Genomic DNA, 24,940 nt, shown 5'->3' on the forward strand with positions numbered 1-24,940 from the left:
GAGACAGGGTTTCACCATGTTGGTCAGGCTGGTCTTGAACTCCTGACCTCAGGTGATCCACCCACCTTGGCCTCCCAAAGTGCTGGGATTACAAGTGTGAGCCACCATGGCTGGCCTGGCCGCTAAGTTTTAAATTTCATTCTAGATTCCCTTGGCACTTAAATATGCAACTTGTGTTTATTTTATCCACCTCTTTGTTCTCATCCTAGTTCTTTTGTATTTACACTGAAGTAGTTTAAGGAGCATAAGGGTAAAAATGTTAAAAATAAGGAGTAGCCAGGCATGGTGGCTCATGCCAGTAATGCTAATACTTTGGGAGGGTGAGGCTAATGGATCACTTGAGGTCAGGAGTTTGAGACCAGCCTGACCAACATGGGCTAACATGGAAAAAACCCGTCTCTACTAAAAATACAAAAATTAGGGGTGTGGTGGCACACACCTGTAATCCCAGCTACTTTGGAGGCTGAGGCATGAGAATCACATGAATCCAGGAGACAGAGGTTTCAGTGAGCCGAGTTTGCGCCACTGCACTCGAGGCTGGGCAACAGAACGAGACTCTGTCTCAAAAAAAATAAAAGGAATATAAGTATATCAAGTATATACTGGACAGTTTATCCCTGGATTGTTAGGAATGTTTACTTGCTTGTTATACGAAATATGGAAACAGGCTGAGTGTGGTGGCTCACACCTGTAATCCTAGCACTTTGGGAGGCCGAGGCAGGCAGGTCATCTGCGGTCAGAGTTCGAGACCAGCCTGGCCAACATGGCGAAACCCTGTCTCTACTGAAAATACAAAAATTAGCCGGGTGTGATGCTGCACATCTGTAATCCCAGCTACTTGGGAGGGTGAGGCAGGAAAATTACTTGAACCCGAGAGGTGGAGGCTGCAGTGAGCCGAGATGGTGCCACTGCACTCCAGCCTGGGTGACACAGAGAGATTCTGTCTCAAAAAGAAAAAAAAAGAACAAATATGGAAGCGTGGCCAAATGTGGTGGGTCACGCCTGTAATTCCAGCACTTTGAGAGGCCAAGGTCAGCGGATTACTTGAGGTCAAGTTTAAGACCAGCCTGGCCAACATGGGGAAACCCCATCTCTACTAAAATTGCAAAAATTAGCCTCGTTTGGTGACACATGCCTGTAATCCCAGCTACTTGGGAGGCTGAGGCAGGAGAATCACTTGAACCCAGGAGGCAGAGGTTGCACAGAGTGGAGATGGTACCACTGTATTCCAGCCTGGGCAACAGAGTGAGACTCTCAAAAAAAAGGAAATACAGACAAGAGCATAAATGCTTAAGAGTTTGTCTATTATGTGAAATATCTGTTAATTTTTTATTCTGGACATCATTTGCTGTTGTCCTAGTCAGATGTTTTTACTGTGTATCTTTGAGTACTTCTGTCTTCCACATATTATAAAATGACTAATATTGAGTACTACCATAAATCATTGAAAAATCAGCTGTTTTGTTGAAAAGTAAAAGCATTGTAGGAAAATTTGTCTCTGTGGCCAAGTTGCAGTGGTCAAATTAAACATAAGCGTTTTTTAAATTTCTGACTTTTACTGTCTTTGCTTATAGCTTTTTACCTGCACCTACTCAGCTATCTCAGGACCAGCTTGAGGCTGAAGAAAAGGCAAGATCCCAAAGATCACGGCAGACCTCATTGGTCTCCTCCCGAAGAGAGCCTCCCCCGTACGGATACCGGAAAGGCTGGATACCTCGGTTATTAGAGGTACATATGGATCTTAAGTTTAGATTTATTAAGTTGTGCTGAAATTTATAGCACACTATAACATAAATTTAAATGTTAGAACCTCTGATTATGAATGTCAGTGTGATAGAAATTCTGGTTATGCACTCTCAAGATGTGTATTTCCCTCAGAAGATGTGTCATTTTCTTTTTGCTTATTATCTGTCACTGCTTTGTGGTCGCTAGAGAATTGTACCATTTGTCTATTCCTATATCAAACTATTAAATATTTACAAGAAAACTAACATTTTGTAAATCCAGGAATTATAGCATATGGAAAATAATGGGAAGGTAAAAGGTAAGAGAGTTGAAAGTGGATTTCATGTTTGGGCTCCTCCTCCTCCCCTCCAGTAATACCACATAACCCTGAAGAGACAACTTTCCTTCAGGGAAAACTCCAGTAGCACTTGTCGTCTTATCTTTAATTTGAGAGTGTTAATATATATCTGATATATAGATTAAATATGTTTTTGCGGGTATAAGAGACGAAATTTGGTTGATTTGAAGGAAATGAGGGAGAAGGAACCATCTGGAATAGCCCTTTCTATCTCTAGCTTGTTGCCAAAGAACAAGCCTTCGGTCGGGCGCAGCGATTCTCACCTGTAATCCCAGCACTTTGGGAGGCCGAGGCGGGCAGATCATCTGAGGCCAGGAGTTTGAGACCAGCCTGACCAACATGGAGCAACCCCATCTCTACTAAAAATACAAAATTAGCCAGGCTTGGTGGCTTGTGCCTGTAATCCCAGCTACTCTGGAGGCTGAGGCAGGAGAATTGCTTGAACTTGGGAGGCAGAGGTTGCAGTGAGCCAAGATCGCACCATTGCACTCTAGCCTGGACAACAGTAACAAAACTCCGTCTCAATAAAAAATAAAAATAAAAAGAGCAAGCTTCGTTGGCAGCACCTATTCTAATTACTCAGGATCCTTTACATTAATTAATTAGTTTTATTTTTGGGATGGAATCTGACTCCGTTTCCCAGGCTGGAGTGCAATGGTATGATCTCAGCTCACTGCAACCTCCGCCTCCCAGGTTCAAGTGATTCTCCTGCCTCAGCCTCCCAAGTAGCCAGGATTACAGGCACAGGCCACCATGCACAGCTAATTTTCTGTATTTTTAGTAAGACAGGGTTTCACCATGTTGGCTAGGCTGGTTTTGAACTCCTGACTTCAGGTGATCTGCCTGCCTCAGCTTCCCAAAGTGCTGGGATAACAGGCCTGAGCCACCGCGCCTGGCCTACATTAATTTAATACATATTCCTTTCCCTGATTCTAGGGCAGCCTTCCCATGCTTGACCACTGTCTTCACTAGGGAGAAAAGCAAACATTTGAGATACATATTTCCTCCTCAGGACCCCCTCCACTTTAATCAAGCCTTTTCCGTCTCTCCCAGTATTCCTTCTGATTCCTGCATATTTTGCTTCTTCATGTCCCAACGAATATATCTGCCCTATTAAAAATCTGAAGTGTCTATATCATTCCCAGTTATTTTCGTTTTATCACTTTTCTTTCTTTCTTTCTTTCTTTTTTTAAGATAAAAATCTCACCCTGTCACCCAGGCTAGAGTGTAGGAGTGCGATCTCAGCTCACTGCAACCTCTGCCTCAGCCTCCCGAGTAGCTGGGATTATAGGCGCGCATCACCATACCTGGCTAATTTTTGTGTTTTTAGTAGAGGCAGAGTTTTGCCATGTTGGCCAGGCTGGTCTCGAGCTCCTGACCTCAAGCAATCCACCTGCGTTGGCCTCCCAACGTCCTGGGATTACAGGTGTGAGCCACCAAGCCCAGCCATCACCCCATCACTTTTCTTTGTTCTGTCCTTACTGGTTATGATTTTTACTTCGCAAGTATGAAGGGCTCATGCCTTTTTTCACATGCCTTCAAGTAGTGATCGTAGTATTCATTGAATTGATAGTTGTAGCTTAGAGTCCTACCAGAAGCCATCTGTATTCTCAATCTCTTCCATGTCTCAGTCCCCTGGCTACCAGACTTTTTTTTTTTTTTGAGACAGAGTCTTGCTCTGTCACCAGACTGGAGTACAGTGGCACGATCTCAGCTCACTGCAACCTCGCCTCCTGGGTTCAAGCAGTTCTCTGCCTCAGCCTCCCAAGTAGCTGGGATTACAGGCGTCCGCCACCTCGCCTGGCTAATTTTTTTGTACTTTTAGTAGAGACGGGGTTTCACCATCTTGGCCAGGCTGGTCTTGAACTCCTGACCTCATGACCCACCTGCCTCGGCCTCCCAAAGTGCTGGGATTACAGTTGTGAGCCACCACACCCGGCCCATACTCTTTATTAGAGTTTATAAGAGGAACACCCAACTAGATCATATCTTGTCCTATGTATTCCAAAAAACCCACATGTAGGTTTTTTTGTTGCTTTTTTGTCAGGTTTCCTCTGGTCCTTATGACTGCTGGTGTGTGAAGGCCAGTCATATTGCAATTATTAAGGGATTTTTGTTGCTTTTTTTTCTCTGATAGTGTAATTTGTGGGAGGCAGAGCAAGATGAAAGATTATCAAGGAGTCTTACCTGGGGAAAAAAAGTAGTGCTTGGCATCATCTAATAGAGGAGTTGAATGTCTCTGTTGAGGCATTATAAATATTGTTTGGTCTGTCAATAGGTTGCACAATGAGGGTGACAGGCATCACCTTACATAGAATGGAAATCTCATCCTTGCGTTTCAGCATTACGATACTTGGTTGCTATTAGGTTTTTAGTTTCCTACTGGACTATTAGTGGTTTCATATATCCTGGTGGAACAAAACAGTTTATTTGAAAATCAAGTTGAAATGGCCAGCTAATCTGGAAATGCTATGGATGCTGCTTGAGGGGAGTGAATGTTCTGTGGAAAAAGGCGTTTTATTCTAGTTTTCAAAATAAAAGCTATGATTTTCTGGCAATCTTAATGACCACATAATGCTACATCTACAGTTCTGAAGTGCTTATTATAGTTGAAAAACTCTAGCAAATCCAAGCATGTGTCAGATTGATGGCCTGGGTACGGGAAGCACTTTTCTTAGGAATGCTTTAACTCTTTCTCATTTACAAGAAAATGTCTCTCAGCGTTATTCTCTTGGTTTTCAAAAACTTCAAACATTTCTTAGCAAATAAGCGTATTGTACTTAGGAACTCATATATCTTAGAACTAATGGAGTATTACTTAAAGAGGTCTTGTAAAAGTGAATATTTTCTTTCTTTTTTTTCCATCAAACCCCCTCTAAATGATTAAATTTAATTTGTGTTTTCTATCATTTCTTAATAGTACTCGTTTGGCTGTTTTGAGCTAAAAGAAAGATATTTCATAGTAGTAGAAAATACAAAGCTTTTCGGAGTCTCAAATGATCTGGTTCAGGTGCTGCATATAATACCTGCGAGGTCTCAGGAAAACTGCTTAATTTTTCTAAACCTGAATGTTTCCATTTAAAATACAATGATGTTAAAGAGTTACAAGGATAAAATGAGATAATACAAGTGTGAATCATGTTTAAAGTGTACTAAGCAAATACTACTAAATTTTTTAAAACTACTTAAAAATTATACTTGATCCTCATGTTTACTCGATAAACCTTTTCAAAATATTGCATTTCATCAGCAAACTTTATTTAGCTTGTTCTACTTTAGCAGTCTCAGTTCTCTCCTAAATAATTATGTATAATCACTAGTAATCACTAGTAGAAATGTAGTAAACTCATTTCTGGATCCTTCCTGTTGTATTCATTTGCTTCTCACATAACAATAAATAAATAATATGTTAATAAAATCTGATTCCAAGAAAAAATCTTTTATATTTCTGCCCCAAGTATAGCTTTACCTGTTCCTCACTAAAATATGTATATATATGCTAAAATATATGCATATGTATTTTGCCTTGTCCTAGCCATTTTGCTTAGTTTGTCCTGCATATATGAAATCCACATTGTCTTGCTGTATATTCTGTAAGTCCCTTCATGATCTGGTGTTTTTTACTCATGTAACTTGTGCCTCAAGCTCTGCTGTCCTTATTAAGCTGTTAGCCCCACTGAATTCTCATTTCCTAAAATATGCCAAGCTCATTCTTGCAGCAGGGCCTTCACATTGGCTATTTGATCCGTCTAGAAAATGCTTCCCGTGTGTGTGTGTGTGTGTGTGTGTGTGTGTACACACACATCATGACTGCTTTCTAATCATTCAGGCTTTAGCTCACATGTTACTTCTTCACAAAAGTAGCCCCTTTTCCCAGTCTTGATCTTTATGTTACCTTCATGGTACTTATCACAAGCCAAAGAATGTGTTTTTTTCTATCTTTGCCTACTAGAATGTAAACTCCGCAAGAGACAGGGACCTCTGCTGTATCTCTAGCGTCTAGCATACTAAGGACTCAACAATTACTTGTTGAATGAATGAATATATCTTGAATGTCAAATGATTAACTATTTTATTTAACTACTTATAATGTGTAGGATTTTGGAGATGGAGGTGCTTTCCCAGAGATCCATGTGGCCCAGTATCCACTGGATATGGGACGAAAGAAAAAAATGTCGAATGCACTGGCCATTCAGGTGGATTCTGAAGGAAAAATTAAATATGATGCAATCGCTCGACAAGGACAGTCAAAAGACAAGGTAATCCTCTCATGTTTTCCCTCAATGATAAATATTTTAGGAAACATTTTAAATTTTGTGGACATGATGAATCTCTTGCTGTTTGAAATATGTTAAAAGTAGCAATGGCTGGACATGGTGGTTTGTACCTAGATTCCCAGCTACTTGGGCGGCAGAGGCAGGAGGTTTGATTGAGCCCAAGAGTTTGAGAATACAACGAGCCACTGCACTCTTGCTTGGGTGGCAATACCTTGTTTTAAAAGGGGGAAAAAAGTCCATTTTAAAACAGTTACTTTATATTACTAACATTCTAAAACTGCCAGTAAATTTTTTAAAATCTGCAATCCCAGAGCCTTACCATCAACTTTTAATTTCTCCTCTAGTTTCTTCTAGTTTTTTCCTGTAGTCTTTACTGATTTCCTCCATGTACTTAGAGTACTTAGATATTTAATAGTTCATTTGAATATAATAAATTACACAAACTTCTTTTGCCCTAGATTAAATAGAAAACTAGCATTTGCTATCCAGATTTAGGATGGCCCTGCTACGAAGTAATCCATAGGCCAAAAATAAAATGCTTAAAATAATCTCATCACAGAACAGCCACACTCAGGGCCAAGGAACTATTTTTAAGAAGACCTAGTTTTTTTTTTTTTTTTTTTTCTTGTAAATAAATACTCAAGATAGAAGTGAAAGATTTCTTTAGAACTGATGATGTTTGGAAAAATACTTGAGAGTTTTCAGTACCTATCGTTCGCCTCTCTGTCCCCCGCAAACTTTTTCAATTTACCCTTTAAAATAACACTAACAACCCATCCTTTTCTTCTGCATCATGGCTGCTGAGCTTTGAGGGAAGACAATTATGCAGTCATGCAGATTTATATCTACTGTTTCAGCTCAGCTCCCTTGGTACTCCTGCCAAACTTTAATTCCTACTCCTCTCATCCCATCTCATTCTTAGCAGGTGACTCCCCCATCTATTTGAATATAAAGACTGTTGGAAGAAAATTGTCAATTTTCTTCATCCTGCACTTGTGTTTTTTCCTTGACTTTTACTTTCGTTTTTTGCATGAAATGCCTTCTTCTGTCTAAATCTAATCTTTTTTTTATTTTATTTTTTATTTGTTTTTTTGAGACAGGGTCTTCTTCAGTTGCCCAGGCTGGAGTGCAGTGATCATGATCCTGGCTCACTGAAGCCTCAACTTCCTGGGCTCAAGCAATCCTCCCACCTCAGCCTCTCGAGTGGCTGAGACCCCAGATGTGCACCACCATGCCCGGCTAATTTATTATTTTTTTGTAGAGGTGGGATATCCCTATGTTGCTCAAGCTGGTCTTGAACTTTTGGGCTCAAGCAATCCTGCCTCTACCACCCAAAGTGCTGGGATCACAGGCATGAGCCACTGCACCTCGATCTATACCTAATCTTGCCATATGTGTTCTGGATCTCAATCCCTTCCCTCTTCCTTTAGGAACCTTACCTACTAGTTAATCTCAACAGTTCTTCACTTCTCCTCTTCTAATGGCTCTTTCCTGTTAGCATTTGAATGTGCTTGTTTTTCTTGTCATTTGTTTGTTCTTTTTTAGATTGTAGTACCATGGCACCCTCATAGCTCATTGCAACCTTGAACTCTCAGGCTCAGGCGATCATCCTACCTCAGCCTCCTGAGTAGCTGGGACTACAGACACGCACCACCATGCCCAGCTAATTTTTTTATTTTTAGTAGAGCAGAGGGCTCACTATTTTGCCCAGGCTGGTCGTGAACTCCTGGGCTCAAACAATCCTCCCTCCTTAGCCTCCTAAATCCCAAAGCACTGGGATTATAGGTGTGAGCCACCATACCTGGCCTTTGTTTTCTGCTTTATTTTTGCTTCATAACAACCACTTCAGTAAAGCCATAACTTTGCTAAACACATGATCATGGCTTTAATTTAATTTTATTTATTTGAGATTGGATCTTCCTCTGTCTCCCAAGCTAGAGTACAGTGGTGTGATCATGGCTCGCTGAAACCTTGACCTCCAGGGCTCAAGTGATCCTTTCACCTCTGCCTCCCAAATAACTGGGACTACAGGCACACACCACACCTGGCTACTTTTTTTTTTTTTTTTTTTGGAGACGGAGTCTTGCTCTGTCACCGAGGCTGGAGTGCAGTGGTGCAATCTCAGCTCATTGCAAGCTCCACCTCCCAGGTTCACGCCATTCTGCGGCCTCAGCATCCCAAGTAGCTGGTACTACAGGCGCCCACCACCATGCCCAGCTAATTTTTTGTATTTTTAGTAGAGATGGAGTTTCACTGTGTTAGCCAGGATGGTCTCAGTCTCCTGACCTTGTGATCCGCCCATCTTGGCCTCCCAAAGTGCTGAGATTACAGGCGTGAGGCTGCCTGGCCTTTCTTATCTTTTGAAAGATAGGCTTTTCCCTGAGTACCTACTCTCAGTGTTCCCTCTAACTACCACCTAATTTTCTTCACTTTTTTCAGATTTCTTTCAGGAGTTGTTTTTGCCCTATTCTTCACTTCCCTTTCACTCTTCAATTCACTACAAAATGGCCTCACCTAAACCAGTTTGATGAGGTACTCTCTGGCAAAAGTCTCTTAACACATTTTTTTACAGCCCATTCTCTTTATATATATTTTTTTCTTTTAATCATTCTGTGACTCTAACCAAAAAACACAGCACATTCTCTGTAACTGATGTAATTTATTTGCCACTCACATGCTGATAGACTGTTCAATCTGTGTCCAGTCCAGTATTCTCTGCTGGGCTGTAGGTCCTTATATCTTACTGTCTACAAGGGCAAGTGTATCTAGATTTCCCTAAAGTGCTACCTAATCAAATCCAAACTTAAATGCATAATTTTCCACTTAATCTACTTGCTATTTCTCTAACTCAGTAAATGGTAGTGGTATTTTCGTAATTGTTTATGCTGAAAGCCTGGGAGTCATTTTTTCTTACTACTATATTGATTAAAAAAAAAATTATACAAATAGGCCAGACGCAGTGACTCACGCCTGTAACCCCAGCACTTTGGGAGGCTGAGGCGGTGGATCACCAGGTCAGGAGATCGACACCATCCTGGCTAACACGGCAAAACCCAGTCTCTACTAAAAATACAAAAAATTAGCCGGCGTGGTGGCGGGCGCCTGTAGTCCCAGGTACTTGGGAGGCTGAGGCAGGAGAATGGCACGAACCCAGGAGGCAGAGCTTGCAGTGAGCTGAGATGGCACGACTGCACTCCAGCCTGGGTGACAGAGCAAGACTCTGTCTCAAAAAAAAAAAAATTATGCAAATAATATATTATGATAAAAGATACGATAAGTATATGTCACAAGTACATACAGTACTGCCCACTTTTCTCCTATTTTACTTCCCAGAGGTAACTGCTGTTACTACAGTGATGCATATAATTCCACATTTTTGTTATGGATTTAGATGTTTATATCCTCATTTTACATATACATACACACTTAGAAACTTTTGTTTACGTGAATGGAATTCTAATGCCCATAACTTCCTTTGACTTGGTTTGTTTTGTTTTGTTTTGTTTTGTTTTTTTGCTTAACATATTTGACAATTTTTATTAGTACATATAGGTCTACTTCATTTTTTTTTTTTTATTAATCTGTATAGGATTCCATCATGTGGTTATCTGCTAGTTTTGTTAAGCATTGGTGGTTTTTAGTTTTACAGACAAATATATTCAAGATCCACGTACAAACATCTTATCGAACGTGATTATTTGTTTAAAATAAATTCTTAGATGTGGACTTACTGGCTCAAAGGCTATTCAAATTTCACATGTGACACATACTGCCCATATGTTTTCTCTGCTTAGCAATCATTCTGGTTCTTGTTTCCCTCAGACCTTCCATCTATTTAGTCTTTGTAAACTATCTTATTTTCTTAACACTTCTCAAGTATATTCCCCTCTCTGCTAGTTAGTTCAGGCCGTTTTCATTTCTTGCTTGATTACTGCAGCCTGGAACCATCTCATTGCCATTTGTCTTGCTGGCGTGAACAAACAAATTCATCTATGTCTGTTTCTTTCTCTCATCATGTATATACACATACACGCAAGTGTGCACAATTAAAATCTTTCTATGGCTTCCATGGGTAAGGACTATGCTGCTGTGGCATGCTTGACCCCTTACTCACTTTTCTGGCCTAGCTTTGACTCTCATCAGAATACTGAAATCCAAAAATAAACAGTTCAGTTTTAGCCATTCTGTTTGTTTTCACTATAAAATAAATACTATTATAGGTGTTCTTGTTTGTTTTCGAGACACAGTCTTGCTCTGTCACCCAGGCTAGAGTGCAGTGGCGCAATAACGGCTCACTGCAGCCTTGAGCTCCTGAGCTCAAGTGATCCTCCCACCCAAGCCTTCTGAGTAGTTGGAACTACAGATGCACACCACCACACCTGGCTAATTTTTGTATTTTTTGTAGTGACAGGGTTTCTTTCACCTTGTTGCCCAGGCTGGTCTCAAACTCCTGAGCTCAAGTGATCTGCCTGCTTTGGCCTCCCACAGTGTTGGGATTACAGTTGTGTGCCACTGCACCCAGTCAAGGTGGTTAAGAAGAAAAAAACTTTTTTTTCTGAGACTGAATCTTGCTTTGTCACCCAGACTGGCGTGCAGTAGGGCAATCTCAGCTCACTGCGACCTCAGCCTGTCCGGCTCAAGCAGTTCTTCTGCCTCAGCCTTCTGAGTAGCTGGGATTATAGGCACCTGCCACCAGGCCCAGCTCGTTTTTGTATTTTTAGTAGAGATGGGTTTCACCATGTTGGTTAGGCTGGTCTTGAACTCCTGACCTCAAGCACTCCACCTGCCTCAGCCTCCCAAAGTGCTGGGATTACAGGTGTGAGACACTATGCCCAACCAAGAAGAAAAAATGTTCAGGCATTCCCTATAAATATTTGCCATGAGGAACTACTCGTAGCTCCCATAATATGACACATTCTCTCTTGAGACTTCCCATGGATATTCTTTTTCCTAGAAAGTTCTACCCTTATTCATTCTCTGACTTAATTCTATTGCTTTCCGTTCTCAACTCACTCTTCACTATTCCAGGGTGTTGTCTTGGACCTTCCCTGGCTAGACTGAGTGTCCCTCTTCTCTACTCCCAATGTTTATCATAGCAGTCATCACCTTTTGTTGTAATTATATGTTCACTCATAATCTATATCATTTAACTATAATGTTTTTAAAGGCAGGGATTATATATTTGTATTTCCCTCTTTGATGCCTTACTGCCTGAAAGTTTGACACATAAGGCATCCACCAGTGTTTGTTCAGCGAATAATAGTGGTTTTCATTGTATAACACAAAACCACTTCTCCTGAAGCCAGTGAGGAAGTATAGTCCCCTCCTGCAAAAGGAAAATTAGGCCCCTATACATGGAGAACATATACTGGAAATTTACCCTATATCATGGAGGCCTTCACTTCAGTTGCCTTTGTTTTGGTGCATCTCTCCTTGGGAGTAATCACTCTTCTTTATTGGTATGTGCTACCTCTCCAGTCCCATTTGGTAGCAAAAAGCAACATCTAAGGGCAACAATTTGGCATTGGCAGGTTGTGTTATTTTGAATGAAATACAGCTTTGGTCCATTTTGCATTATATTTCAAGACTAGAAACCAAGAGTTTTATCTGATTTCTAGGGAATGATGTTTAAATCACTGTCTGTATTGGTGATTATTTTGTATTCAAAATAGAGTAGAACTGTTCAGACTGAACTATTTATTTTTGGAGTTTAGTGTCTTGGCCAAATAAGGTCTCCAAAGCATTGTTCCTTTTTTTTCTTTCTTTCTTTTTTTTTTTTTAATTTATTTATTTTGTTATTTTTTTGAGATGGAGGCTTGCTGTTGTTGCCCAGGCTGGAGTGCAATGGTGCAATCTTGGCTTACTGCAACCTCTGCCTGCCAGGTTTAAGTGATTCTCCTGACTCACCATCCCACATAGCTGGGATTACAGGCGCATACCACCATGCCCAGCAAATTTTTTTGTATTTTTAGTAGAGGCAGCGTTTCACCATGTTGGCTGGGCTGGTCTTGAACTCTTAACCTCAGGTGATCCACTCACCTTGGCCTCCCAAAGTGTTGGGATTACAGGCATGAGCCACTGTGCCCGGCCAGATCATTCCTTTTGTCTGTAATGCAGCCACTAGAACCCCAAACTGGGACCACTTTCAGGTTTATATCTTTTTGTTTGTTTGTTTTCTAGAAGTGGATAGATTCATGCATGAAGTTTGGAATGCATTGAATAATTCAACATTAATTGAGTAATTATTACACACCATTGGCATTGGGGGAGCACTTCTTGATTGTTTGGGACCGTCTTTTTAGCATTGTACAATGTTTAGCCTAAGTGGCACTACCTATAAATCCTAGTAGTGTCCTCATCCTACCCCCATTGTCTTAACTAGAAACACCTCACACATTTACAAAGGCACTGGGAGAGAGGAGTTAGAGGTGGCAGTGATGCCCTGTTTGACAATCACTGATTTTCCTGTTTTAGAAGAAATAGAAATGGGCTGCATAATATATAAAATAGGATTTAAAAAATTTGTTATTCCTGAGACTGAACAGGTTATTGAATTTCTGAATTTGGACCAAGATTTCTGATTTACTTCCAAGAAGTCTGGTATTCTTCAGAAACCAGGGAGTTCTCACTGAAATATTAACAGTGAATGAGAAAGAATGGAAAATGCTAGGTGGTAGGTATAAGAGGTGAGAAGAATCAGTGAGGATTCTAAGACATAATATTTTAGGACAAGTCTAAGGCAATTGATCCCTCTACATGTGAAATGAGTACTGTGTATACGACTTATTAGTAATGCAAAATTGGGAATGAAAAAGTTTTTTTAGTGTAAAGCTTGATACAACCAAATGCTTTTTTTCCTCATTATGATTTGAGTGATAAATCTTTTTCTTTTTTTTTTTTTTGAAATGGAGTTTTGCTCTTGTTGCCCAGGCCGGGGTGCAGTGGCGTGATCTCAGCTCACCGCAACCTCTGCCTCCTGGGTTCAAGTGATTCTCCTGCCTCAGCCTCCCGAGTAGCTGGAATTACAGGCCTGCACCACCACGCCTGACTAATTTTGTATTTTTGGTAGAGACGGGGTTCTCCATGTTGGTCAGGCTGGTCTCCAATTCCCGACCTCAGGTGATCCGCCCATCTTGGCCTCCCAAAGTGCTGGGATTACAGGTGTGAGCCACCGCACCCGGCCAAGTGATAAATCTTGAAATAAGGGCTTGGTGTATGTATTTTTCCTTCTGAAATAGTTATGTAAGAAATATTACATACAGGACAAGTGCGTTGGCTCATGCCTGTAATCCCAGGATTTTGGGAAGCTTGAGGTGGGAGGATCATTTGAGGCCAGGAGTTTGAGACTAGCCTGGGCAATATAATGAAACCCTGTCTCTTAAAGAAAAGAAATGTTTACACATATACTATACCCAAAAGAATGCCTCTAACGTATTACCCCTAAAAAACTGTAACAACTTTAAACTGACCCCATGATAAATTATATGTTGTTTGTATGATTTCACACAGTAGCTAAGCTAGATAGCGTTTTCTTTCTACCTCACATAGTGAATGTTTTGACAGGCTTATCCTTTTAGTCTAGTTATTTGCCTGTCTTCTGTAATATCTGTTTTACAGATGAGTTACTACTTTATCTTGTTCACAAAGCTTATTTGTGCTTCTGATACTTTCAAGAGTATGTTGTATTTTTCAGATAATGCTCCCCAGCCCATTTGCCTCCTGGAATGTACTCAGTTTCCTCAGCACATTTAATTCTCAGACTATAAAATGTGGGGTTTCAGCCAGGTGCCGTGGCTCACACCTGTAATCCCAGCACTTTGGGAGGCTGAGGCGGGTGGATCTCCTGAGGTCAGGAGTTCGAGACCAGCCTGGCCAACATGGCGAAACCCCATCTCTACTAAAAATACAAAAATTAGCCGGACATGGTGGCATGCGCCTGTAATCCCAGCAACTTGGGAGGCTGAGGCAGAAGAATGGCTTTAACCCAGGAGGCGGAGGTTGCAATGAGCCGAGATCACGCCTTTGCACTCCAGCCTGGGCAACAAAAGCAAGACTTTGTCTCAAAAAAAAAAAAAATTGGAGGCTGGGCGCGGTGGCTCAAGCTTGTAATCTCAGCACTTTGGAAGGCTGAGACGGGCAGATCACGAGGTCAGGAGATCGAGACCATCCTGGCTAACCCGGTGAAACCCCGTCTCTACTAAAAAATATAAAAAAGTAGCTGGGCGAGGTGGTGGGCTCCTGTAGTCCCAGCTAGTAGGGAGGCTGAGGCAGGAGAATGGCGTAAACCCGGGAGGCGGAGCTTGCAGTGAGCTGAGATCCGGCCACTGCACTCCAGGCTGGGCTGAGCCAGACTCCGTCTCAAAAAGAAAAAAAAAAAAGAGAAAAAAAAATGGGGGGTGGGTTTTATAATTAATTACTATGGAGGAATCTTGCTCTTCAGATGTCCTTCACTGAGCCTTGTGAGATGCTAGAATCTTATTGATGTTCATTTGAAGGGTTATTAACTTGGAATGCCCAAATAAGGAGCAGCAAATGACTCTTGTATGCTAAATTAGTATTGACACTTTATGTTGAACACACATGACTACCAGGGAGCCGTTTACTTAGAATCCTTTCCTATAACGATTGCTGTGGAGAAGTGATAAACTCTTCATGATTAACTCTTCATAGAATTGGTATTTTTTTCTAGTATTGTTATATAATTTTCAGCTTATGATTGTATAGGTTTTTCCATGCTGAGAGGAAATAAGACTTTTGAGGCAGTTAGTAGCTGTATGATCTTAATGTACTGAACCTCACTCTTTTCAGTAGAGTGAGCTTTTATGGTGCCTTCCAAAATCAACACTCTTAGAGTATGGTGACACTAATAACTCACATATCAGTAGTACATGTTTTTTGCTAAATCATCTTAGGCTTTCTTACTTGATCCCTTTTCTCATTCCTGAGAAAAACAAGCTGGAGATTTTAGTGTATAGCCATGAGATAGTTTTTTCTGGGAAATCAGTAGCTTATAGAAAGTTCTGTAGGGCCTAAAATACAAACTTATTTATTTATTCATTCATCTATCCATTCTTTAAAATAGAGTTGGGTCTTGCCGTGTTGCCCTGGCTGGTCTCGAATTCCTGGGCGCAAGCTATCCTCCAACCTTGGCCTTCCAAAATGCTGTGATTATGGGCGTGAGTCACTGTTCCCGACCTATAAACACCTTTAGCGTGTAACAGAATATCTCTAAAATTCATTTATTTATTCACTTGTACAAAAAATATTGATCAAATATCTCCTGTGGACCAGTCATCATTATAAGCACAGGAGAGACTTTTTTTTTTTGAGACAGAGTTTTGCTCTTGTTGCTCAGGCTGGAGTGTAATGGCATGATCTCGGCTCACTGCAACCTCCGCCGCCTGGGTTCGAGCGATTCTCCTGCCTCAGCCTCCCATGTAGCTGGGATTACAGGCACCCACCACCATGCCCAGCTAATTTTGCCATTTTTAGGAGAGACAGAGTTTCACCATGTTGTTCAGGCTGGTCTTGAAATCCTGACCTTAGGTAATCCACCCGCTTTGGCCTCCCAAAGTGCTGGGATTACAGGCGTGAGCCCCCGCGCCCAGCCCTGTTTTTATTATTTTAATCGGGGAGACAGATAATAAACAAGTAGATAATTTCATGCTGTGAACAGTCTTGATCACAGTAAACAGTGCTATGGAGCAAATGGTTGGGTCGGGAGGGGTTGCTACCAAGGCAATCAGAAGAAGCCTCGGTAAAGGAGGACCTTCTTTGATCTGAGACGGACAGATTGAGAGCTTACTTGAAGAATGATAAACAGAACTCTGTAAAGGCCTGGAACTGGAGAAAAGTATGTTATGTTCAAGAAACAGAAGGTGAGCTAGTGTGACTGAAGCATAATTAGTGAGAAAATGAGAGTTAGTTGTAAGGGGAGATTGAAGGCATAGGCAAAGTCAGGTCAAGTTACATAAACCAAAAAGTGGCTCACACTTTTTTGCTCTGTTGTTTGGAGTAGAAAATTAGAAATACATGCATTTCCTTTAAATTGTTTTAAAGAATGATGTATGATAGACTTATTAATGTAAGACTTTGGCAGTGGTAAACAATTCTACAAAAAAAAATTTGTTGAAAATCTCAAGTGCCTAGGAATGTCATTTTCATTGATATTCATAAGTTGTCCTTTCTTTTTATGTACCTCATAGAATTTCTGATGAAAGTATTAAAGGTAGAATGCCTATTTTTTATTAAATTTTCTGTATCTCTCTCTTTTTTTTTTTTTTTTTTTTGAGACGGTTTCTTCCTCTGTCACCCAGGCTGGAGTGGAGTGGTACACTCTTGGCTCACTGCAAGCTCCACCTCCCGGGTTAAAGCCATTCTCCTGCCTCAGCCTCCCAAGTAGCTGGGACTACAGGTGCCCACCACCACACCTGGCTAATTTTTTGTATTTTTAGTAGAGACCCAGTTTCACCATGTTAGCTAGGATGGTTTCAATCTCCTGACCTCATGATCCACCCGCCTCAGCCTCCCAAAGTGCTGGGATTACAGGCATGAGCCACCACACCCGGCTCCTCTGTATCTCTTTTTTACTTTAAAATATGCCATGTAACTTTTTATGAAAATATTTAAGAAGTATAGATGGACCTGAAAGTAACCAATACCCTATTTGTTAAGAGCCTGCCACATCAGTGTCAGCCTAATAAAAACAATGTTGGGCCTAGTAGAAGTCATGTAACAGGCCTCAATTTGGATAATGGATATAAAATAAGTTGTATATATAGAATATATATATATTTTTTTTTTTTCTTTTATCTTTTCATGGAAGAAAGCGTTCTGGGTTTTTTAACTATGCCACATGCTTATTTTCTTAGTCTAATAGAGTTGATGACAAAAAAGAGAAGCATTATAAGTAGGATGAGGTCAATAAAATTTTCCAGGCCCAGTGAATTTGGAAATTATTTGGTAACCTGACTTAAATTCTGATGAGTTTGTAATCCAAGATAATGATGCTATAGGTAATTTATATTATCATTAATTTCAAGTTCTAGTAATCATCGATGCACGATTTTGTTGACATGGTTTATTTGGATACTGACTTGATTAGAAGATCTCAAATAATTTAAATGCATGAGGTCAAGGAAAAATTATTGACTTACAGCCAAGGTAGCAATTTGTGTATATATTTTAAACTTCCTTGGTTTTAAAATCTCAAAGATAATATCTGAGTGTCCTAAATTTTTGAGTGTGCTGAGAAAACATATCTGAAATGGCTAATGAGGTTTCTTTTCATTGTTTGCTTTTTTTAAGCCTGCTTGTGTTTGAACATTTTAGGTCATTTATAGCAAATACACTGACCTGGTTCCAAAGGAGGTTATGAATGCAGATGATCCAGACCTGCAAAGGCCCGATGAAGAAGCTATTAAAGAGGTAACTGGGAATTGATATATTCAATGATATATTCAATGTTTACATCCTGATTAACTTCCAGACTCTCAATGTGATATTTCCTATTTCAGATAACAGAAAAGACAAGAGTAGCCTTAGAAAAATCTGTATCACAGAAGGTCGCCGCAGCCATGCCAGTTCGGGCAGCTGACAAACTGGCTCCTGCTCAGTATATCCGGTATGAATCATGCCTAAAAGACTTAGTTTCATTTTGAACTTGATTCAGCTTGAGGGGTCATGGTATTCTTTCACTAACCCACTTAGCAACCATTATGAATGCATTGTTTTGAATAATGATTTGAAGCGTGTGTACTCTCTTTGCAGACAGTTGAAAGCAGAATCTTTTAAGGTGTCCACTTTGGTTTTTGTTTGTTTTCTGAGATAAGGTCTCTCCTTTGCCCAGGCTGGAGTACAGTGATACCAACATGGCTCACTTTAGCACCCACCTCCTGGGCTCAAGTGATCCTCATGCCTTGATGCCACCATGCCTGGCTAATATTTTAATTTTTTGTAGAGACAGGGTCTTGCTGTGATGCTCAGACTGTTCTCAAACTCATGGGCTCAAGCAGTCCTCCTGCCTTGTCATCCCAAAGTGCTGAGATTACAGACTTGAGCAACCACACTTGGCCTCTTTCTATGCTTTTTTTTTTTTTTTTGAGACAGAGTCTTGCTCTGTTGCCCCAGCTGGAGTGCAGTGGTGTGATCTTGGCTCACTGTAACCTCTGCTTCCCAAGAGAGTCTTCTGCCTCAGCCTCCCGAGTAGCTGAGATTACAGGTAACCATCACCATACCTGGCTAATTTTTGTATTTTTTTTTAGTAGAGACACGGTTTCACCACGTTGGCCAGGCTGGTCTCGAATTTCTGACCTCAAATAATCCATCCTCCTCAACCTCCCAAAGTGCCGGGATTATGGGCGTGAGCCACTGTGCCCAGCCTATGCTCTTTTCTTGCTTGCTTGCTTGCTTTTTTTTTTTTTTTTTTTGAGATGGAGTTTCGCTCTGTCATGCAGTCTTGCTCTGTTACGCAGGCTGGAATGCAATGACACGATCTTGGTTCACTGTAACCTCTGCTTCCTGGGTTCAAGCGAGTCTCCTGCCTCAGCCTCCTGAGTAGCTGGGATTACAGGCTTGCACCACCATGCTCAGCTAATTTTTGTATTTTTAGTAGAGACAGGGTTTCACTACATTGGCCAGGCTGGTCTCAAACTCCTGACCTCAGATGATCCGCCCACCTCGCCCTCACAAAGTGCTGAGATTACAGGCATGAGCCACCCAGCCTGGCCCTATGCTATTTTCAAATTATATTTTTTATTTTTAGAAATTAACAATTACTTGTGGTGTATGACCTAAATCACAATTATTATTTATAGGTAATAGATATCTTTATAATACTTGTAAATTTTGAGACGTTTCACTTGACTAAATCTGCATAGAGAGATGAATCACATACAGATATTAAGGGAAAATTCAGAGTTGGTAGGGCTGCTGTCATTATTTTTTTCTCTGTTTTATAACCTATAATTAATTAAAAACTGCTAACTGTAAGTTGCCTGCTGGGATTATTATGAGTGTTTTTTCCTCAGATGCAGGCATACCAAATAGGTACTATTTTCTAGACTGCTTGTCTGTGAAACTGAACACTGCACCTTCCATGTTGGAAAACGTATGAGGATGGGTTATTTGCAAACTAATACCACTCAAGTTTTTTACTGTAACTCGTAATTTATGTTCTTTTATCCCTCTTGCTGTCTGCTTTGTCTAAATATTGTGTTAATTTTCTGTTAATACTTTGCGAAAGGAATTGAAAATGTAGTCTAGCTTAAGATTGTAATAGAAGGAAAGTACCTACTGAAAGCTTGAACTAATTACACCTGTAGTTTTTATCTGCTTTCTTCAGATATACACCATCTCAGCAAGGAGTGGCATTCAACTCTGGAGCTAAACAGAGGGTTATTCGGATGGTAGAAATGCAGAAAGATCCAATGGAGCCTCCAAGGTTCAAGTAAGTAAAAAGGAATAGGCTACTAATACACACAATAATATGGATGAATCTCAAAACGATTATGCTGAGTGAAAGAAGCCAGACGAAAACAAGTACATACAGTATGATTCCATTTATATAAAACTCCAGGAAATGCAAACTAACCTGTAGTTACAGAAAGATCGGTGGTTGCCTCTGGGGTAGGAGGTAGGGAAAGAGAGGAGATGAGAGGGACAAGAGAATAGGCAAGGGGCAAGCAGAAACTTTTAGGGATGATAGACATGTTCACTATCTTGCTTGTGATGATGATTTCACAGGTGCATATTTGTGTCAAAATTTAATCAAATTATATACTTTAAATATATATAGCTAGTAAATGTCAATTATCTTAATAAACCTGCCCTTTTTTTTTTGAGACAGAGTCTTACTCTGTCACCCAGGCTAGAGTGCAGTGGCACCATCTCAGCTCACTGCAAGCTCCACCTCCTGGGTTCATGCCATTCTCCTGCCTTGGCCTTCTGAATAGCTGGGACTACAGGCGCCTGTCACAATGCCCAGCTAATTTTTTATATATTTAGTAGAGACGGGGTTTCACCATGTTAGCCAGGATAGTCTCGATCTCCTGACCTCAGGCGATCTGCCCACCTCGGCCTCCGTAAGTGCTGTAATTACAGGTGTGAGCCACCGCACCCAGCCTCAAGCTGCTTTTTAAAATGGAAAAAAGTATATTACTCTGCAAAATGACAGTAATGTTGTGGAGGTGGGATGAGTAACAGTTTCAAAGTTGGCCAAGTTTTATTCATTGTCGAAGTGGAGTGGTAAGTGTATATCATTATACAATCTCTGTTTTTTGTCTGTGTTTGAAACTTTTATGCAAGAAGAAGGAGGGGAGACTTGGTATGATGACTAAAAGGGAGGAAACTATATCACTCTGTGGTTGTGTTTTGATTTATACTTCAGGATTAATAAGAAAATTCCCCGGGGACCACCTTCTCCTCCTGCACCTGTCATGCATTCTCCTAGCCGAAAGGTATTCTTTGCTGTAGTCCAAAATCTTTTTTTCTACTTACAGTTATTAATTTTATAGATAACCTCCCTATGCCTGTACAGGTGCATGTCACCACATTGACTTGTAGTTTCTTTTTTTATTTTTCAAGATGAAGTTTCAAGAATGCTTATGAGAATGTATATAACATGTTAGCTATACGTTTTGTTATTAGTAACCCAAACCCTACTTTTAATGGAATGGACAGGGTCTGCTGTTTCAGTTAAAGGATGTTATTGGAAATGAATATATGGGTTTATTAGGTCCCTGATAATTTGAGTGACTTTTTAAGATATGTTTTGTTAATCAAAAGAACAATTTTTCATCCAAAAGAAGTCACATTGGCCAGGCATGGTGGCTCACGCCTGTAATCCCAGCACTTTGGGAGGCCGAGGCGGACGGATCACCTGAGGTCAGGAGCTCAAGACCAGCCTGACCAACATGGAGAAACCCCGTCTCTACTTAAAAAAAAAAAAAAAAAAAAATAGCCAGGCCTGGTGGCGCATGCCTATAATCCCAGCTACTTGGGAGGCTGAGGCAGGAGAATCACTTGAACCCAGGAGGTGGAGGTTGTGGTGAGCTGAGATCGCACCATTGCACTCCAGCCTGGGCAACAAAAGCGAAACTCCGTCTCAATTAAAAAAAAAAGAAAAAAGAAGTCGCATCGCTTTAAATATGGAAAAATACTAGCCAACATTTACAACTGTCAAGAATAATTTCTAGATTATTTTCCATTTTTCCCACTAGTTCAAAGTTATTACTGGAATTATATGGTAAGCTAATGCTAGCAAACAAATGGACCGTTGGCCTTTTACTATGTCTGTGCATATGTCAGTGTATATGGAGCTATCTTTGAAGATAAAGATTATACTTAAGATTTACTTTGTAGACTATAAATCTAAACCTGTCTCTTCTTTCACTCTTCTCTCAGATGACTGTAAAGGAACAACAAGAGTGGAAGATTCCTCCTTGTATTTCTAACTGGAAAAATGCAAAGGTAATTAAGTTGTCAAATCAGTCTCTGTTAGTATTATAACCTACTGGAAAACACCAATAAAACAACTACAGCCTGCGTAACTCTAGTTGAAACAACACATGGCTTAACTGAGTATTTTCAAAAAGGAATGCCCAATTTGGTGACTTTTTTAATGTAATAGAAATGTTAGTATGCCAGGCACATGAATACCATGTCAGTTTTTTTTTTTTTTTTTTTTTTTGAGATGGAGTCTCGCTTTGTCACTGGGCTGGAGTACAGTGGCATGATCTCAGCTCACTGCAACCTCCGCCTCCCAGATTGTAGCGATTGCCCTGCCCCAGCCTCCTGAGTAGCTGGGACTACAGGCGCATGCCACCATGCCCGGCTAATTTTTTGTATTTTAGTAGAAATGGAGTTTCACTCTGTTGGCCAGGATGGTCTTAATCTCCTGACCTTGTGATCCGCTGGCCTTGGCCAACCAAAGGGCTGGGATTGCAGGTGTGAGCCACTGCACCTGGCCCCATATCAGTTCTTTTAGTGAATTGTAGCTAGCAGAAACACATAGAGAAGGAACAAGTATAATAAAGTGCCATATAAATACAAGATGGTATTTAGAAAACTCAAATTTATGTCTAAAAATTGTTTCCAAAAGAAAGTAAACTGGTATAAGAGATTATATGACAAGAACAGAGTAAATGTTTGGATACTTTAAGTGCTTTTATATTCAACTACTTGGCTCTGTAGTAGTGAAGGCTTAAGCTATATGTCTCTAATAATCGCCAAAGTTTCTAGGAGTTGTTAAGAAATCTGTTGATTGTGGGATAGATTCCCTAATTATTCTTTCCTCTTCCCTGAATCATAGTTCATGGTTTTACTTTTGATGGATAAAGAAGGCCATTTCAGGTTTCTTAAGAGAATTTATGTACTCACCCTAAACAAAGAGGTTGTTGGCTGGTCTGATTCAAGTTGGTGAATATTATGTAACTGGATGGTATCTTGAGCTGGTTCTGTAACGCTTCATTTTTATGAGACCATGGACTTAAAGGTCAACATTTGAGAGATTAGTCAGTTACCTGGAAAATAAAACTAAGCCTGAAAGTTACATAGATATTCAAGTATAGTTCTTGAGTTATTGAAATGGGATGCAAAGTTTTAGAATGTAGAATATCAGTGGTTTAGCAAACTTTTTTTTTTTTTTTTTTTTGAGACAGGGTCTCGCTCTGTTGCCCAGGCTGGAGTATAGTGGTGTGATCATGGCTCACTGCAGCCTCAACCTCCCAGGCTCAGGCATTCCTCCTACCTCAACCTCCCAAGTAGTTGGGACCACAAGTGTGCCCCACCATGCCTGGCTACTTTTTTGTATTTTTGGTAGAGACAGGGTTTCACCATGTTGCCAGGCTGGTCTTGAACTCCTGGGCTCAAGCAATCTACCTGCCTTGGCCTCCCAAAGTGTTGAGATTACAGGCTTGAGCTACTGCACCCAGCCTTTTTTTTTCTATTTACTAAAACTTCAGGGTTTTAAGAATATAACAGATCATTAAAACACTACAGCAGATTTAACTTCCTATAGATACTAAGATTATAGTGATTTATTCTGCCTTTGTTTGACTGTTACATTTATTTGAGGAGCAACTGTTGAACTGTTTGACACTGATTTCCTTTTATTAAAATCCACAATTATCAGCACAAGTATCTATTTTTCCAGAGCCTAGTTGTCCACTTATTAACTGTATGACCTTGGGGATGTTACCAAAGCATCAGTGAAATGGACACAATAATGTTAGAAGCTTTATAGAGTTATTATGAAGGTTAAATGAGACCATAGATGTGTTTGATCTTCTGCATAAAGCACTCATTGATAGCTGCTGTTAATTTTGCATCATTGTGAAGAAAGATATAAGGAAAAAGAACCCCAGTTAAGTGGGTCTTAAAATGTGAGCATATTTTAATTTTATTTTAGCCAGGCTTGATGGCTCATGCCTGTAATCCCAGCACTTTGGGAGGCCGAGGGTGGATCACCTGAGGTCAAGAATTCAAAACCACCCTGGCCAACATGGTGAAACTCCATCTCTACTAAAAATACAAAAACTAGCTGAGTGTAGTGGCGCACGCCTGTAGTCCCAACTAGTTGGGAGGCTGAGGTGGGAGACTCACTTGAACCCAGGAGACAGAACTTGCAGTGAGCCAAGATGGCACCCCTGCACTCCAGCCAGGGTGACAGAGCCAAGACTCCAGCTCGAAAAAAATTAAATTAATTTAACTTCAAATAATTAATTGAAGCACTTCTGTGACTGGGTTTTCTGTCTACTTTCACCCTAGGGTTATACAATTCCGTTAGACAAACGTCTGGCTGCTGATGGAAGAGGACTACAGACAGTACACATAAATGAAAATTTCGCCAAACTGGCAGAAGCCCTCTACATTGCTGATCGGAAGGTTGGTTTATTATAATTTGTTTAATGCTCTTGTTACTTTTAAAATCCATTCTTGGTTACCTAAGGTGCTGATAATTTAACTATAGTACCAAGCACCCACAGAGAGTCTCACCCATGGTACGTGTGTCAGAAATGGCAGCTGCTAGTTGGCAGCTCTCTGCATGCTCCCAGCCTTTGTAGATGTGTACATACACCCCACAGTAGTGATCCAGCTCCCTCACAACATGCCAGAATAATGGTTTGCTGGGATGATCCCATTTTATGAAGATTGCTAGGTTTCGTAATTCTTGATTTCAAATTTTCCTGTATTTTAGATGTCGATGTCCCACAAAAAGACAGTTGCAGGCAAAGACAGATAAACATTCTAATGAATTGAATGCTATATAAAATGGCGTTCATAGCATTGGCTGTCTATTAATATTACATAATGTATTAAATATTATGGAATTAGGCCAGGCACAATGGCTCATGCATATAATCCCAGCACTTTGGGAGGCCAAGGCTGGTGGATTCCTTGAGATCGAGAGTTCAAGACCAGCCTGGCCAATGTGGTGACACTCCATCTCTACTAAAAATACAAACATTAGCTGATGTGCACCTGTAATCCCAGCTACTTGGGAGGCTGAGGCAGGAGAATCTCTTGAACCCAGGAGGTGGAAGTTGCAGTAAGCCAAGATCACACCACTGCACTCCAGGCT

At 40.5% G+C, this 24,940-nt stretch overlaps 1 protein-coding gene across 3 annotated transcripts in view; it reads left to right on the forward strand.

Moving 5' to 3' along the window:
- Positions 1 to 24,940, forward strand: part of SNW1 (SNW domain containing 1) — a 43,550-nt gene that overhangs the window by 4,290 nt on the left and 14,320 nt on the right. For all 3 annotated transcript variants that reach the window (XM_033187264.1, XM_033187265.1, XM_033187266.1), the window contains exons 2-9: positions 1,575 to 1,728; positions 6,181 to 6,342; positions 17,692 to 17,787; positions 17,877 to 17,983; positions 19,703 to 19,807; positions 20,747 to 20,816; positions 21,763 to 21,828; positions 24,127 to 24,243. In XM_033187264.1, coding sequence (XP_033043155.1) covers positions 1,575 to 1,728; positions 6,181 to 6,342; positions 17,692 to 17,787; positions 17,877 to 17,983; positions 19,703 to 19,807; positions 20,747 to 20,816; positions 21,763 to 21,828; positions 24,127 to 24,243 — 877 coding nt within the window. The remainder of the gene's footprint in view (positions 1 to 1,574; positions 1,729 to 6,180; positions 6,343 to 17,691; positions 17,788 to 17,876; positions 17,984 to 19,702; positions 19,808 to 20,746; positions 20,817 to 21,762; positions 21,829 to 24,126; positions 24,244 to 24,940) is intronic.

Source organism: Trachypithecus francoisi, unplaced genomic scaffold, assembly GCF_009764315.1.
Source record: "Trachypithecus francoisi isolate TF-2019V2 unplaced genomic scaffold, Tfra_2.0 Lachesis_group3, whole genome shotgun sequence".
Classification (NCBI taxonomy): domain Eukaryota; kingdom Metazoa; phylum Chordata; class Mammalia; order Primates; family Cercopithecidae; genus Trachypithecus; species Trachypithecus francoisi.